Source organism: Mesoplodon densirostris, chromosome 1 (assembly GCF_025265405.1).
Source record: "Mesoplodon densirostris isolate mMesDen1 chromosome 1, mMesDen1 primary haplotype, whole genome shotgun sequence".
Classification (NCBI taxonomy): domain Eukaryota; kingdom Metazoa; phylum Chordata; class Mammalia; order Artiodactyla; family Ziphiidae; genus Mesoplodon; species Mesoplodon densirostris.
In genome coordinates, this window is record NC_082661.1 from 86,854,374 (window position 1) to 86,870,095 (window position 15,722).

A 15,722-nucleotide genomic window follows, 5' to 3' on the forward strand; every position below is an offset into this window, starting at 1 on the left:
TGGGAAAAGGGCTTCTGAGTCACACTCAAATACAAAAGTGTGAGAAGTTTCAGGCAACTAAGAGAACTATGTACTCCTTAAGTGTCCTGCTAGGAAAATCCTGCTAGGATTTAAAATCTCAGATTCTTTGCCTAATTAAAAACACAGTAAATAATAACTAAGGGGGAGGAGGTTGTCTGAGCCAATCCAAAATGCAGAAAAATGCATGATTTATTTCCTGTATAAAGATTCTGTCTATGTAGGCAAAAATAGAGAGTAGAGACAAACTTCCAGACCGTGGGGGATGGTGGGTGGAACACTGTTATTGAGAAGGAAAGGGAGGGTGCTCTGGGTCTGACTTATTCAGGTTGACTGTCCAAATCAATTTCACTCACAACTAATGGCTCCACTGTTCACTTCATTTTGCTTGGGTAGACACAGCCATAGAGAGCAACTTAAGTGGGTCACTTTTTCTTGGATCCTTTAAGAAGATCCTTTCAATTGGAAAATGTCAAAAACTATTTTGCACAGATGTAGCAATATTCATAGTAGTTGAATATAAGTCTACAACTGAAAAAAGTATCTCCCAGACTGTTTTGCTATATTCACTTTTCTTTTCTTTATACGCAGAAATGTCTTTTTGGTAGAGTCAGGTATGTCATTAAAAATGACCCATATAAAGTGTAATATGTTTGTTCCTGGAATTTTAGCTCAATTCGATACCTGTCAGTTAATGTATTCCTATCTATATGTCCTATGGATACAGTGTCCCAAAGATAATTATAATGTACATAGACCACTGTAACTCTGCAAATTAGAGGCTGAGATAAATAGAGGCTCTTTATGTAGACAGTATTATGTGCCAAAATTCCTGAGACAGACATCATTTCTACCAAAAGAGAATATTAGCACTTATTAGAGATATAAGCACTTATTTGTTGGAATGAGAGCTCTTACGTACTGGGTACTTCTGTAGATCCTGCACAGCCCCAGGGCCTTTCGGTAGGTATGGATCCCGTAGGTGGAAATTCCAGCCGTAGTTACTGGTCGGGAAATACATCTGAGGAGAACAATGCTGTTGGTTCACGGGAAGTGGGTGAAATTGGGGAATCACACTGACACTTGTTTTATACAATCACAAAGTTTGGTTGAAATCTTAAGGTTTAGCCTAAATCTGGCATAATACAAATTCAACATAGGAGGCCTGTCAATGCAGACTCTGGACTGATACAGATGAAGCTCACAGGCCAAATTTTACTTAAGGTGAAGCTGTAGCTACTTTTCCATGTTGAAGAAATTAGAAACACTTGAAAATGTATGTAGAGTTAACTTTGTGTCTCTGAGTTACCTTCACATAGTCCTTGCTGAAGAAGAACCAGCCTTTAAGCCATAAAATAAATTCTCTTAAACTGCAGCCAGAGACACTGATGACATAACTAAAGTCCAGAGAGGAAATTAGGAATTAAGAGAAAAATATTCATTCCTTAAGGCTCCTAGTGAACCAATGGACTAGAATGCTCCAATACCCAAGAAGATACTCTACTTTCTCAAAAGAAGGCACAAGTCTTTGATGTAGTTTTCCACTGTTGTGGAAGCAATTGCAAGAAATACTAAGGAAATATATTTCCCAGGTGTTTGTGAGTCTATGAAGAAATCTCCGTTTGCATGAACACACACTAAAGCTTGTACTACTGTAAAAACGTGTTCTGTAACATGTGCTTTTCATGAGTGTTAGGGTTGAGAGGCCTTGGTGGTACCTAAGCATTAACTCTCCACTGACATTTTAGTTGACAGTGAAAAGCATGAGTTGTCCTAGGCTATCTGTACCAGAGTTTGAAAATGCCTTCAATTGGGACCATGAGGAACTGCTGTACTTGGGAATAAATGTGTGAGTAAAACTTAAAGTCGGCATTTCAAGCACGACAAGAGGGCTGGTGAATATAAGTAAGGATCAACATACCTGTTTTAATTGCCTTTCTAGTTTTTCTTTCTCCATCTGACAAGCTTTTATCTGTGGACAAAACAAAGGCATTTGCATACCAGAAAGAGCTCAAATGTTCTAAAGCTACTCTTGGCCCAGAGGGCAGTGATCTACTCAGAAATCAAGGGGGTGAAGCACTGATAACAGTCATGCCAGCGAAAATAGCTGAGTTTTGGATTTTTCAGACAGGCACTGGTTCTATCTTGAAATTCCCAAATGAAGTTTGGAAAGTTGGATTGTTTAAAATTGTTATTCCAATTTGTTGGGGCCATTATAATTCTCAGTTTTAGGTTGATGTATTTAGCTCTAGGTATAAATATAGATACAGACATAGATATGGATATAGAAACAGCTTCTACTGCTGATTGAATGTAATTGGAATTGGTCAATTGTACAGTCAAAGGCTTCCACAATAAATTTTAGAAGTTGCATATGCACTTAATACATGCCAGACAGTGATCTAAGTGCTTTACACTTAATAACTCACACTCAATCTTCCCAATACCCCTATGTGATACTTAACATTATTATTCCTGTTTTACAGACAAGGTCACTAAGGCATGAGATGCTGAGTAACTTGTTCAAAGGCATACTGCTACACTTCGTGCTTCTCACTATTTAAGGCCCAACCTCATCCAGCAGACTCACCTATGCTCTGTTACCCCAACAACTGACACAACTAGGGAAAGCTGGTTTTCTTTGGACTCTTTAGTTATGCTATTGTCATCCCTACATCCCTATAAAGCAAGGTCAAATGTCCCCTACTCTATGATACCTTTCCAAGTCCTACCTATCAGAATTATTCTCTCCTTTGGTCCTCTCATATAGATAGCATTTTACATTTACTATATGACTTTTTATAGTCTAATGTGTGCTATGTACAGTCAGTTCTCATGATTCACAGTAGTTATGCTCTATAAAGTCACTGTGGACACTGAAGTAGCAAACACTGCACCATTTCTCCCAGGGAAATGCAGGCTTAGGTTCCTGCCAGCTTCTGGTCATGCCATTTTTGTAAATCAATCAATACATAATTTTGTTTTATGTGTGTTCTGTTAAAGACACCTCATTTAATAAATATTATAGATCCATTAACATTGAACTCATGGCCAATAGTGCTATATTCATCCCTGAGTGAAGCTTATCTGACACATGCCTTTTCTCCATTAGGCACATCACAGCCTTGCTGTGCTCAGGAACACTGGACAGCACTTCAGCACTATGCTTGGGGGACATTTAAAAAAAATGAAATCACCGGGGGCTTCCCTGGTGGTGCAGTGGTTAAGAATCCACCTGCCAATGCAGGAGACATGGGTTTGAGCCCTGGTCCGGGAAAATCCCACATGCCATGGAGCAACTAAGCCCGTGGGCCACAGCTACTGAGCCTGCGCTCTAGAGTCCATGCTCCACAACAAGAGAAGCTACCATGATGAGAAGCCCACACACCACACCAAAGAGTAGCCCCCGCTCGCCACAACTAGAGAAAGCCCGCATGCAGCAACGAAGACCCAACGCAGCCAAAAATAAAATAGAATAAATTTATTTTAAAAAAGTGAAATCACCACCAAAAAGCACAAATATGTGAAAAATGTGGCACTATATAGACCATGAAAAGAACACTTTTTACAGTATGAGATCTGAAAGAAGAAGACAGCATCACCTGTTGGACCTCCACTGGGAACAAGTGTGTCAGGAAGCTCAAGTACTTTGCTGCTCTGCACAAGTTCACAAATGACCTTAAAGGTGGCACAAGAATTGATTTTGGGGTGACAAATATATTTTAGTGAGTAGGCAAATTCACAAAAATGGAATCTGCAAAAATGATGAGGACAGACTATATATGTCCCCCTCATTATCTTGTGAGTCTTTTAATAGAATGGATCTTTTTTTAGTTCCCTCACAGCATATAGCAAAATGCCTTGCAGAAAGAAAGCATCAAAATTAGATTACGAGGCACCGAATGTGGCAGGCTAATTATACAACTAAATGAAACTGTTAAAAATTCTCCCTTCCAACAGAATATTTATGAAATACCTGTGAGCCATTACTTGAACTAGATGTTTCTGCATAGATTTTTTTTCACTTAACCCTGAGAACAACTTTGTGAAGTCATGAGGTAGGTATCATTATCTATATTTTACAGGTGAGAATGCTAAGAGAGGTTAAGCAACTTATTTTTAGAGACAGAGGTTTTAGAGTTATAAGAAACATTTTAGAGATCATCTACTCCAACTTTGTCATTTTACAGAGAAGAAAAGAAAGAACAGAAAGGTTGAATATTTGCTAAAGGTCCTCACTGATTGTCAAAGCAGGCGTGAACATTGGGCTTTTATCCTTAAATATCTCCTAAGTATCTTTCACTTCACCACACTGACTGTTTTACCAGTCATTGCTTTAAAATGTCCTTCATGATAGGAAGAACAAACTCTGGTATGTAAGCAACTAGTGGCAGATCGATTTGACCTAAAAATTCCTTTGGTCAAGTGGTCCATTTGGACCACTGGTAATATGCTACTCAAATAAGGTAATGCCTATTCTATCATGGCATTTAATCTGCTGTTAATACATTTAACATAGATTGTTAAACCATCTATTACATCTGGTGAATTCTGTCTTCCTTTCACCTGAGTAAATGAGACTTTTGAAGAATAAATGCTTGGATTATCATTATAAAGAAAATTTTGATAGTTTTAGCATATCACTAGGATCCTCCCCTAGTTCATAAGCAGTTATACTGTACTGTAATTAGACAATACATTTATTTTTTGATATCAATCAAAAATTACAGATGACACGGGAATGAAAATTTCTGTGAATTATAGTCTATAATGTAAGTATCTGCTTGTATGTTTCGGGCTGTACTACAGCTTTTATAAAGGCAAGAACATTGTCAGTCTAGACAAATATTTATCATCAATCTGAATTTAATGTAGTAGAATGAATAAAATTAAAATACGTCAGGAAGTAAAATGATTTGTGCAGTGACAACTTCAAAAAATTTAAGGCAGCTTTGCATGTAAGGCATACAAATTGAGACAGTGATTTTCTCACCAAAAACGATCAGAACATTTTCTCACCCACTGTTGTAAAAGTATGTTGCATGAATTATTTTCAGAAAAAGCATTGTATTATATTTTTACCGTTATTTTATTCCTTCCAGTTTCTTAGAAAGGAAATGGTTCTGCCAAATAATTCTCCATGTAAAACTAGGAATTTAAAGTTAATCCTTAAAAAAGATGGCAAAGAAGAAACTAAAATTAACTCACAATCTACTTTGTATTAGGAAGAAGGTGATGACAAAGAGTTTAAAATCTCTTCTAAGACTAAGAATCTTGAAGCTACAGAGCTGTCACAGCCTGTCCCACAACAATTCCTTATTTATTGAAAAACACTGCATAATTTTGCAAATGAAAAATTTCGTAGTTCATTGTTTTTTCTTAAGCCAAATTTGTGTTAGCTACATTTCCCTCATTAACATCAATATTTACCCATCATGGCAAATTCCTGAGTCTATGTTTAATAAATTCTATTGCACCTAATTTTAGTATGCTTACATTTAATATTCTATTCTAATAAAGTGGCTAACATTATCTGGCTTCCTTGAGAGCACTCCAGTTACTTTAAATCTGGGAACCCACTGAACAAAATTCTTGGTTTCACTAGGTATATAAATGACATTTAGTATGTATGTTTTTAGAAGACAGGAACATTCCAACATAGCCCTTCAAAGAAAATGATAAGAATTTAGAAACAACTTCACTGTACTAGAGTGTTTTGGCTTTGAATTTGAGTGCTAGGTAGTTCCAACTCCCATTCTACCAAGATAAATATTATGAGAAAAAGATCAAAAGAACTGGATTTTATAAAAGACTTTGGAATCCAATTTCTTGGAAAACTCCTTAATATACTTAAGATGAAAGAAATCTCTAGTCATTTTCATCTTCTTTACAAGATTGTTTAAGAATGATTTCATCCCAGGTGCTAATCCCTCAAAAAAAAAAAAAAATCCAACGGCAATTAACAGAAGCCAAAATGTCTAGATTTTTAAATGAGAAAATAAAAATAAAATAACATACGTGATGGCAAAGATTATTGGACTTATACCTGAGAATTCAGCCTGTTCAACTGGGTTTGAGAAGTTTGATTAATTTGCTGTAGCTCCTCTTTTTCTTGATTAAGTCTTTCTCGGTCTGATCGCTCCTTTTTGAAGTCTTCTTCGTATATTTGCACCTAGGAAATATTAACTTACTGTTACTGCTAGCTTCCTTTTCTCTTAAGCCATATAAATGAGTTCCGGAGAGGTGCTATCTGGGTTTGTCCAATCTGAGACATTCCTGTCCTCTTTTCATGAATATTTCTTTATGATGGGGCTCTATCTTGATACATATTACTATAATTTTACCTTTCACTTTGTTTATAATGGCAGTTCTCAACTTTTTTCTCCTTGAGCATATATCAGAAATTCATAAGTAAAGTAATAACATGGATTTTTTTTTTTTTTTCTTTTTGCGGTATGCGGGCCTCTCACTGTTGTGGCCTCTCCCGTTGCGGAGCACAGGCTCCGGATGCGCAGGCCCAGCGGCCATGGCTCACGGGCCCAGCCGCTCCGCGGCATATGGGATCCTCCCAGACCGGGGCACGAACCCGTATCCCCTGCATCGGCAGGCGGACTCTCAACCACTGCGCCACCAGGGAGGCCCAATAACATGGATATTTTGAAAATAATTCTCCTCCCCAATTTTTTTTTTTTTTTTTTTTTTTTTTGCTGTACGCGGGCCTCTCACTGCTGTGGCCTCTCCCGTTGCGGAGCACAGGCTCCGGACACACAGGCCCCGCGGCCATGGCTCGCGGGCCCAGCCGCTCCGCGGCACGTGGGATCCTCCGGGATCGGGGCACGAACCCGTGTCCCCTGCATCGGCAGGCTGACTCTCAACCACTGCGCCACCAGGGAGGCCCTCCTCCCCAATTTTTTATTGCATATTCCACTATTGTGATGAAGCCTTGCTCCTCCCACCCCATCAGTGTTAAGTTTCACTGTTTTGGAGCAAATAATGCATCTCTAAAACAAGACTTTGATGTATAAATATTGCTTGAAGTTCTGAAAGAGTTTACTGACAATAGCTGCTAAGTGAAACCACTAAGTACTGATAAGCCAAAGTTTCTAAATATAAATTATAAGTTTAGCACAAGATAGAAATGAAAGGCTCATGTATGTGGGAGAGCAAAGCATGTTTATTGAAAGATATTCACCAGAGTTGGCCTTTATAAGTAATTGTGGGAGTATATCATAAAAAAGAGTAACATTCTAGTGGAGTGCCTCTCAAGAGGTACTCCAAATATTCCAGAAAAGTAATCAAAACAACCCCCCCCAAAACAGATTTAATTATTGTTGTTTTAATTGGCGTAGTGTTGGCTGATGGCTTGGAGAGTAGAATGTGGAGTTATGAAAACAAACGAAGCTTAAGAAATGAAGCAAAGGATTTCCTCTAAAACCAGATTTAAACTACAAATTACATGGGAACCTAGTAGCTAGATTTTGTCTATTAAAGTTAATGCACATTGCACCGCCATCAGCAACAGTGCAACGAATTTTAACTAAAGGATTATCAATTTTAAGTCAATAATAATAGAACAAAATATAATAGGCAAGGGGGGGGGAATTAAACATTTTACATGGATCTAGATGCAGATATACATATTTAATTTCAAGGCTTTATTCACCAGAAGGTTGCAAGGGAACTATACCCAGCCAAGCTGACATTTTGTATGGGGCTGTTTTTTTTTTTTTTTTTTTTTTTCGGTTGAGAGCTGAGGTTCAAATCCAGACACAGTTAAACCAATGCTCTGTAAATAATTACCAGAGGCATCTGAAGTGGGAGAAGTCCATCTGATTAGAACAGATGGACACTCTTTATCAAACACAACACTGATAGCGATTTCATCACTTAGATGGCCGAGATTCGAGCTCAGTTTCTTTGTGAATTTAAATCCTTTAGGGTTTCAAGCAGCACTTGGTGATGTAATGATTGTGGGTACCCAGTTAGAAATGTGCACAGTTAAAATGTGAATGCTGAAAGCTAGCAAAAGGGTCATACAGAAACGAAGGAGATGGATTCTGGTCTACTCTTGGGGTTTATGAGAAGAAGAATACCTGCCATTGTCTGTATCAAATACGAATTAAACCTTTACTGTAAACATGTGTAAGAGCAACTCTCTTGCATGTGGTGTACATTATATGGGAGCACTGAAGATGACTCAGGTGTCTGAACGTAAGCAATACCTTTTTCAGAGGAATCCTGGCTAGCGCCAGTGGTACTTTAGGGGCTGAGAATTTGGCAGTTTTAACACTCTGATTATATACTTATTCTTTCCATGGATCTATTTTCAAGCTGTATATTTGATCCTGAATGTAATGAAGCAGATTATTTCAAACTGAGTTGATAGAAGAGAAAATCCAACTTTATGTCAAATGTCCTGAATTTTTTAGATTTATAGATAGGTTACTTCCTATGAAGTAATAACAATAAAGTAAATAACAACAACAATATCACAATTGCTCTATTCTTCCTTGTATTGCATCAGGAATCCTTGTAATTGGCACTTGTTCAGAGCAAAACAGCCAACAAGTCATACCCAGGGGCATCGGAAAATAATACTTCTTGTCTCTTTGTTCTGTGTCACCCTATCCCCTGCCCCTGCCATTGCTAACATATTACTGACAATGTGTGCTTCTGGGATTGGAATTCCTATATTTCCTGTACTTATCAATATCACTTTGAACTGTTCCAGCCCTTTGCTTATATTAGTTTATTTAACCTCTTACAGGAAAAGAGATGTGATATGCATGGGTGGCTCCTCAGCTAAGCCAGCTCCAGCTGGCTGAACTAAAATTAGACTCAAGTAGTTTAGGCAGTGCTATATCCCCACAGCCCTGTGTTGCTGGTGCATGCAGAAGCTTAGAGAGAGCATCCTTTACTCTTGTTGTGCACTTGGAAACAGTGAGTGAAGTTGGGTGAGTTAAGAGGAGGAAACCATTGTACATCAGTAAATTCCTAGGTGGTGCCATCTGTACGTAGGGATAGATGAACAGACCTGGCTCTTCAGTGACTATGATCAGTGCAGAGTATTCCCTTTAAAACTGCCCTCATTGTTCAAAAGCCCAGAGGCCTGCAGCTACAGAATAATAGCCCGGCTGCTACCATTTTCTGAAAAGGTCCAGAGTTTGGGTTAATCGTGTCTTCAAAATAAATCATGTCTACATGAAACCCTGTAGACCCAGTGCTAATAGAATTTCACTAAAAGGTTAATTAGCATGCCCCCTTTTTAAGTGTATGATCTTGGGCGAGCCACTTAATCCATCTGAAACTTAATTTTCTCTTTTATAAAGTGTGAGAGTTGGACTAGCTGATCTATATTTTCCCATAAAGCTTTAAAATTAGGTAATTCTAATTAAAATACATGCAAAAACCTTTGACATGTTTTGAATAGGAGGACTTCCAGAAATGGCTAAAGCAGCATGAACAGTGGGCCCTAAGTTCTCCACATGACCGCTCCACTTTCAACTTCTCACCTGCTGTTTGAGAACTTCCATTTCTGTTCTCATCTCCTCATGGCTGCACTCCATTTCAGACTTCTCCAAACAGTCCTCAGGAGATGAAGAACACTCCATTTTCAAGGCATCCTGAAGAGCCTGTGTTATAAGATAAGCACACTGTTGACCTGAGAGTTGCCACATCATATGAATTTCTCTACAATTCTTACAGTCATCTCAAATGCACTCATAAGGTAGAATTTCATTTTTAATGCTACTTTCATCACTGAGTAACTTTCTTCATAAATGCATTTTTTTCAGAATTTCCGTCTTTTCTCCATGATGGTGCTTATGCTATTCAACTCTCATTGTTACTTGAGAAGGCTTTGGTGTTAGAGCCCCTTCCACCTAGCCAACCATGAGTGGAAAACAGATACATAGCCTTTCTCTAGAGTCTGCTTCAGTCAAATATATGCTCCATCAGTAAAGCTCAAACTTCAGGGAGCATCAGAATCACCTGGAGAGGTAGCAAACAGGCCCATGCCTGGGCATTGCCTCCAAGGATCCTGAATCAGTATCTCTGGAAGCAGGGTCTGAGAATCTGCATTCCTCAAAAGCTGATGCTCCTGCTCTCAGATGACATTTTTAAAAAGAATATCTTCATTGAAGTACAATTGTTTTACAATGGTGTGTTACTTTCTGCTTATAACAAAGTGAATCAGCTATACATATACATATATCCTTATTAGATGACATTTTGAATAATATATTTCTGCTATATAACCACGTCCCTTACAGGAGAGAGGGAAACTCACATAAATGGGAACCCAGGCAGATTCATTATCCATTGTTGTACGGTTCTGCTCTGTACTCCTTCAGCATAACATGCCTTGGCCCAGACACAGTCATATTTATTCTCCAATAAAACACCCATTAACCCACTAGAGGGTGGAGAGAGTGCTCTCCTTTCTTGACATGTAGTACAACTTGGTGTTTTCACCATGGGGTGAGGAAGTGAAGCAAATAAGAGACACTTAGATTTGCCAACCAGATCATCATCCTTACTCATAATTCCATGGCACTCTTACATATACTATACTTTTTCAGATTATATGAAAGACATTGTCTCTCTTCTGAAGACTCTTGGCTCATGATGAGTTAAATAAAATGGCCACCAAAAATTGTGACAGACATACCTCATCCTGTTGTGGTCTCAGAGCCCACACACAATATGACTACTTGCTCATTATCAAATGAGTCCTCTATACAAATAGAAAAGGTTCACTTCCAAAGCTCCAAGACTTTACTGCCTCTGTATTTCTTTAGTAGCTTCAGTGGTGTTCATTTGATGATTCTATTAGTAACTCACTTCCCTGCATTACTATACAATATAGTCATAAGGATAGAAAAGAAGAGCAAATTTAAGGTCTTAAATATGCATAGTTAAGATTAGAAATTTCCTAATAGAATGTCTTATAGTTTAGCCTGATGTAAATATCATTTTTCAGGAAGTTGTAAGAAAAACAAGAACTTTTTTCTTCCTCCAAGAATTATTAGACAACAGAAGTTGTTTAATAATTTATGTTTTGTTAGAATTTATTGCTAAGCTACATAGTTCTAGGTATTATCATAACAGTTATATTTTTAAAAAATGTGTCACTAGTAATAGAATCTAGGGTGGGGTGAGCCAAGTGAGTCAAGATAATCAAATATGCTGGTTCTATATCCTACAGCTATGAATAGACTACTTTTGTAGGTCTTGTAATATTTGAATTTTCTGATCTACCTTTCATGCTATTCAGACCTCTAGAAATTTTCCAAATGAGTCATAAATGAAAGGTGAGTCTAGTAGACATTTATTCCATCTTGGGGCTTTCCAACTTCCTTGAACAAACACCTGTAACCTACTCCAGAGCAGCAGTTTACCATAAGCACAGATATACTAAACAGATCTACCCATCTCACAATGGCAAGATGTCAGACACATCAATTTTGCCCATGGGTGGCCCTGGTTGACTAGCCTCAGGTAATTTCTCTCACTTTGATCAAACATCTGGCTTCTCTGTCAAGAACCTGATGAAAACAATGCCCTTAGGTATCTCCCTCAAAGCAAATAAGTAAAATTCAGTACACATAGTTGTGTGAACTTCTGAAAACCATATGTTAATTGCTAAGGTGACATGCTACCAATTTCTGCTGAGACCGGGTCAGAGGCAGTGGGTTTGTGCAAGCAGGGTGGACCCCAAATTTCCATGCTGTGATGAATGGTGCGCACAATTAGCTACCCAAATCATCATTTTGAGTAACTTCTATTTATTACAGTGGTAAAAGAGAACAGAAGAAAAATCTATACTGTAAAATAATAATTTCTTACATTTCATTAGACACTAATACTAAATGAGAAAAAACCTAAATGAGAAAAAAATCTCTTTGCACTAAATAAGAAAAAATGAGAAAAAAAATCTCTTTGTAGCTCACCACTTTCTATCTATGTTTTTAAAGTGACAGTTGAAGGTATAGATGTGTGAGATGAAATCTTTTCTGGCTTAAAGTACTTTTATTTTTTCTTACTACTCATAAGTAATGTGTTATTCCTATTAAAGCATGAATCTCAGGGCCAAAATTGGCTACTGAACATATTATGTACCAGCAAATTACATTAATTAGTTAATTCATCCATTCATCCAGTCAACAAATATTTAAGAACATATCATGAGCAAGGCCCTGTTCAAGGCACTTGGAATGTAGCAGTGAACAAAATAGAGAAACTCAGGGCCCCATTATGACTGTTGTCTTTGTGAGTCCCTTCCTCCAAATAAATATGTAGTAAAATTATATATTATAATAGCATTCTTACAAAGATGAATATGTTAATATTAATAGGAAAATGTTTTTTCAACCTCATACTTTAGTTTTTTTCCTCTGACTTTAAGAGAAATTAAGCATATTAATGGGCCACTATAAGTATTGTGGGCCCTCAATACTGTGGACACCTTGTCTAGGAGAGAAGTCTGCCCTGCAAATATCCTGCCTACATGGAGCTTACAATCAAGAGTGGGAGACAGGAAACAATTAAGATAATATATATGAGACATTATGCATATACTAGAATGCAATGAATTCCAAGGAAATATTAAAACAGGAAATATTAGAAGTGGCGTATGTAATTTTAATTAAGATAACCAGAAAAATCCTCTTTGAGAAGATGACAAGCTCTGAATTTTACTCAAATTAATTTTTCTCATTGAGATTTTATGATTAAATCATGAGTTTTAAAGTTTTTACTAATTAAAAAAAATTTTCTATAAACACACCTACACAAAAATGAAGGTTATACATGGGTTTGAGTAAAAAACAGAGTTCTTGGCTGTTTTAATTTCTACAGGCTTTATATCTTTGTGCCTACATTTATAGAAATAGAGAACAGAAGAAAACTGATAAGTAATAACATATCAAAAATGGGAGAGATTTCAAATATAATCTCAATTAATGTCAGTTCCTCTAATTCATTTGCAAAGGATTTCCAGCAGTGATTAAGACAGAAAATTCATTTGCCCTGAATTTGTATCTCTGAACATTGTTTTTCTCTCTTAAACGACAGATAAGTACATTGTTTACGAAGTCAATCTCCAATTTCTCATTTTCTCCTGAATAATAACTTGCCCCATAAACAGATCAAACATAGCATCACATTTGTAAAGCACCCTGTCAACCATACAGGCATATAGTTAACACTTTGGGGATATTTAAGTTACACCTCTGAACACTACTTAACTACAAGATGGCACACGGTCCCAAAGGCAAGCACTGAGCACGTGTTTAAGGCCAGTCAACCACCTACTCTTTTTTTAGAAGATAATTTCTGTTACTTTGGTCAAGAAATATCTAGCCTGAGAGATGACCATCTCAACTCAACCATGTACTACAAGTATTACCATGGTCCACATACGACGTGGCTCTTGAAAAAGTCAACAGCAAAGGATTTAATTTTTTTCCCTGAACAAGTCAGCGATCCCTCCCCCCAAGAGAATTAAGGTTTAGTCCATTAAAACAACACACACACACACACACACACACACACACACACACACACACGTCGTCCTTCTGCAGCAATTCACAGGTAGCTCCTTTGAATAGTTGTTGGAGCAAAGGCATTAAATCACCAGCATTTTCTTAATAGACCTACACAGTACTCCCCAAGTCCCCATTAAAGGTGAGTTTTAGGCTTATTCTCAGGAAGGCCGCCATCTCATTTTTGGATTTGGCATTTAGCCTGCTTCCATATAGTCTGTATTACACTCAGCAGCTCCACAGTGATGATTTTAAAGAGCAGCCTGTTTTCCTCAGGAAACTTTTGCGGTTGACCAAGAGATAACGCTACTATTCGCAAACACCCACTTGCTTTATGTGGTTCTTTGAACTACCAAAAAAAAAAGTTCTTACTCTCTTCTATACTTTCTCCTTATCTCTTTCTTTAATGACAATTCTTTGCAGAGACATGAATTCCCAAAAAAATTCTTAGCCAAGTATGGCTGAACGAAGCAGATAGGAGTGATTTATGCAGTTACAGAGACCTCCGTGCAAGCCCCCAAGACTGAGCTGCATTGCAGTGTGGATTTTGCTGTGAGCCTCAGCCCAGAAAGTGCTCTTTATACAGAAACCTCTCATTTGATCTCTCCAGCTTCACCTGGCCTGATACCTTATTGAGGCGTTTTATTTCACATTCAAAATGTTGTTTCTTCTGGTTCGCGAGAGCGTTTTTTTCCTTCAAAAGCTTATTCTCTCTCTTCAATTCATGTAATTCTTCATTTAGGCTCTCCTTTTCCTTCTGAAGTAGAAAGCAAGAAAACAAATTCAAAATCAATAAAATTCAGATGAGATGATATTGTAGGAATACTTCTGAAATAAAAAACAAACAAACAAACAAAAAACAGGACCTGCTAGATTTTCACTTAACATTCCATTTGAGCAATAATCTCTGGGTGGAGGTCAGGATGAGGATAGAAGAAATCTTTATGTTATCCTTACTGCTACTAAGTTTTGTGACCCCAGAACAAGCTATCAAAATCCCCACTCCTCACTTTCAAGGGTCAAATGGGTCTGCAGAAAAAGGTACTTGCTATGCACTCTTACAAGGTGATGAAAGAGTGACTCACTAAAAATAACTGAAAGTTCTAATATGCAAAGTGTCATTGCAACAAAAAATACCGAATATCTCAAAGCCTAATCCTGCATCATTCAGGACTGGTGAGAGACAAAGAAGAGGATAAAAGATAAAACCTCAGGCAACAAGACATTTCACCACAGATAATTATTCAGAGCACTGTATTGTTCTGATGATTACTTTTAAAAGGTAGAGATGAGCTAGTCCAACTGACATCACTCCTCCACTTTTCAGATCACCTTCAAGGAATCCAGTGTTTTAAGTAACTGAAGCAAGGTCAGTGGCTTAGACAATAACAGGCTCTGGATTCAGACAACATCTGCCTCCTATCTCTTAATTTTATATTCTGGACAGTAAACTTTTTGTGGAGTGAATTGAATTTTTAATGAGACTGCAGCTTTAACCCCGTAAAATAAACATTCTGGAATTTAGGTAAATCAAGATGAGGAAATAGCGAAGATATACGTTAAAGTATATTATTTTAATAGCTAATATTTCCCATCACAATGATTAAAGAAATCTACTTTAGGTGAGTCGTTTTCTTTAAAAGTGAAAACACTTCTCTTTGCCTTTGTTTAAACAGAAGAGGTCCATGTGTACACATAGAAAATGTACCAATCTTTTTCTAACTTAGCATAGTTTAAGAGAAAATTATTTCCACAAGAAGATGGTCCCAACTGCATAGGGAAAAAATTACCATGATTCCTGTGCTGCATGTAAATGGAACCGAAAGGGACTCTTATCTTACGTGGCAGAAAGGGAGTTGCTAAGCAAGGAAGGGAACTTGAACTGATGATGTCTGCACTGATTTGTGACATTGCCTTAAGATTTGTGCACGTTTTAAAATACAGCTGCTGCATCACAATATTAGTCACAAGACTTCACCTGAGAAAATCTACCCTTCTCGTTCTTTCCTAACATGCCTGAAAAAAATGAGAGGCCATTAGAGCTCAAGGGCCTCCTCCCATTTTCTATAAATCCATGAAGTCCCATAACTAAAAGTAAAACCGGGAGTCTATTTTAAGAGAGGCCATCACCTCAATGGCCACCTTCTAGTTCTCAGGAGG

At 37.5% G+C, this 15,722-nt stretch overlaps 1 protein-coding gene across 1 annotated transcript in view; it reads right to left on the reverse strand.

Annotated features, from left to right (window-relative positions):
- TNIP3 (TNFAIP3 interacting protein 3) overlaps positions 1-15,722 on the reverse strand; it is a 98,182-nt gene that overhangs the window by 12,132 nt on the left and 70,328 nt on the right. Inside the window, exons 7-11 of the mRNA XM_060088875.1 lie at positions 14,191-14,319; positions 9,531-9,650; positions 6,065-6,190; positions 1,940-1,990; positions 941-1,039 (exon numbers count right to left, since the gene is read on the reverse strand). Of these exons, the coding sequence (XP_059944858.1) occupies positions 941-1,039; positions 1,940-1,990; positions 6,065-6,190; positions 9,531-9,650; positions 14,191-14,319 (525 nt within the window). The remainder of the gene's footprint in view (positions 1-940; positions 1,040-1,939; positions 1,991-6,064; positions 6,191-9,530; positions 9,651-14,190; positions 14,320-15,722) is intronic.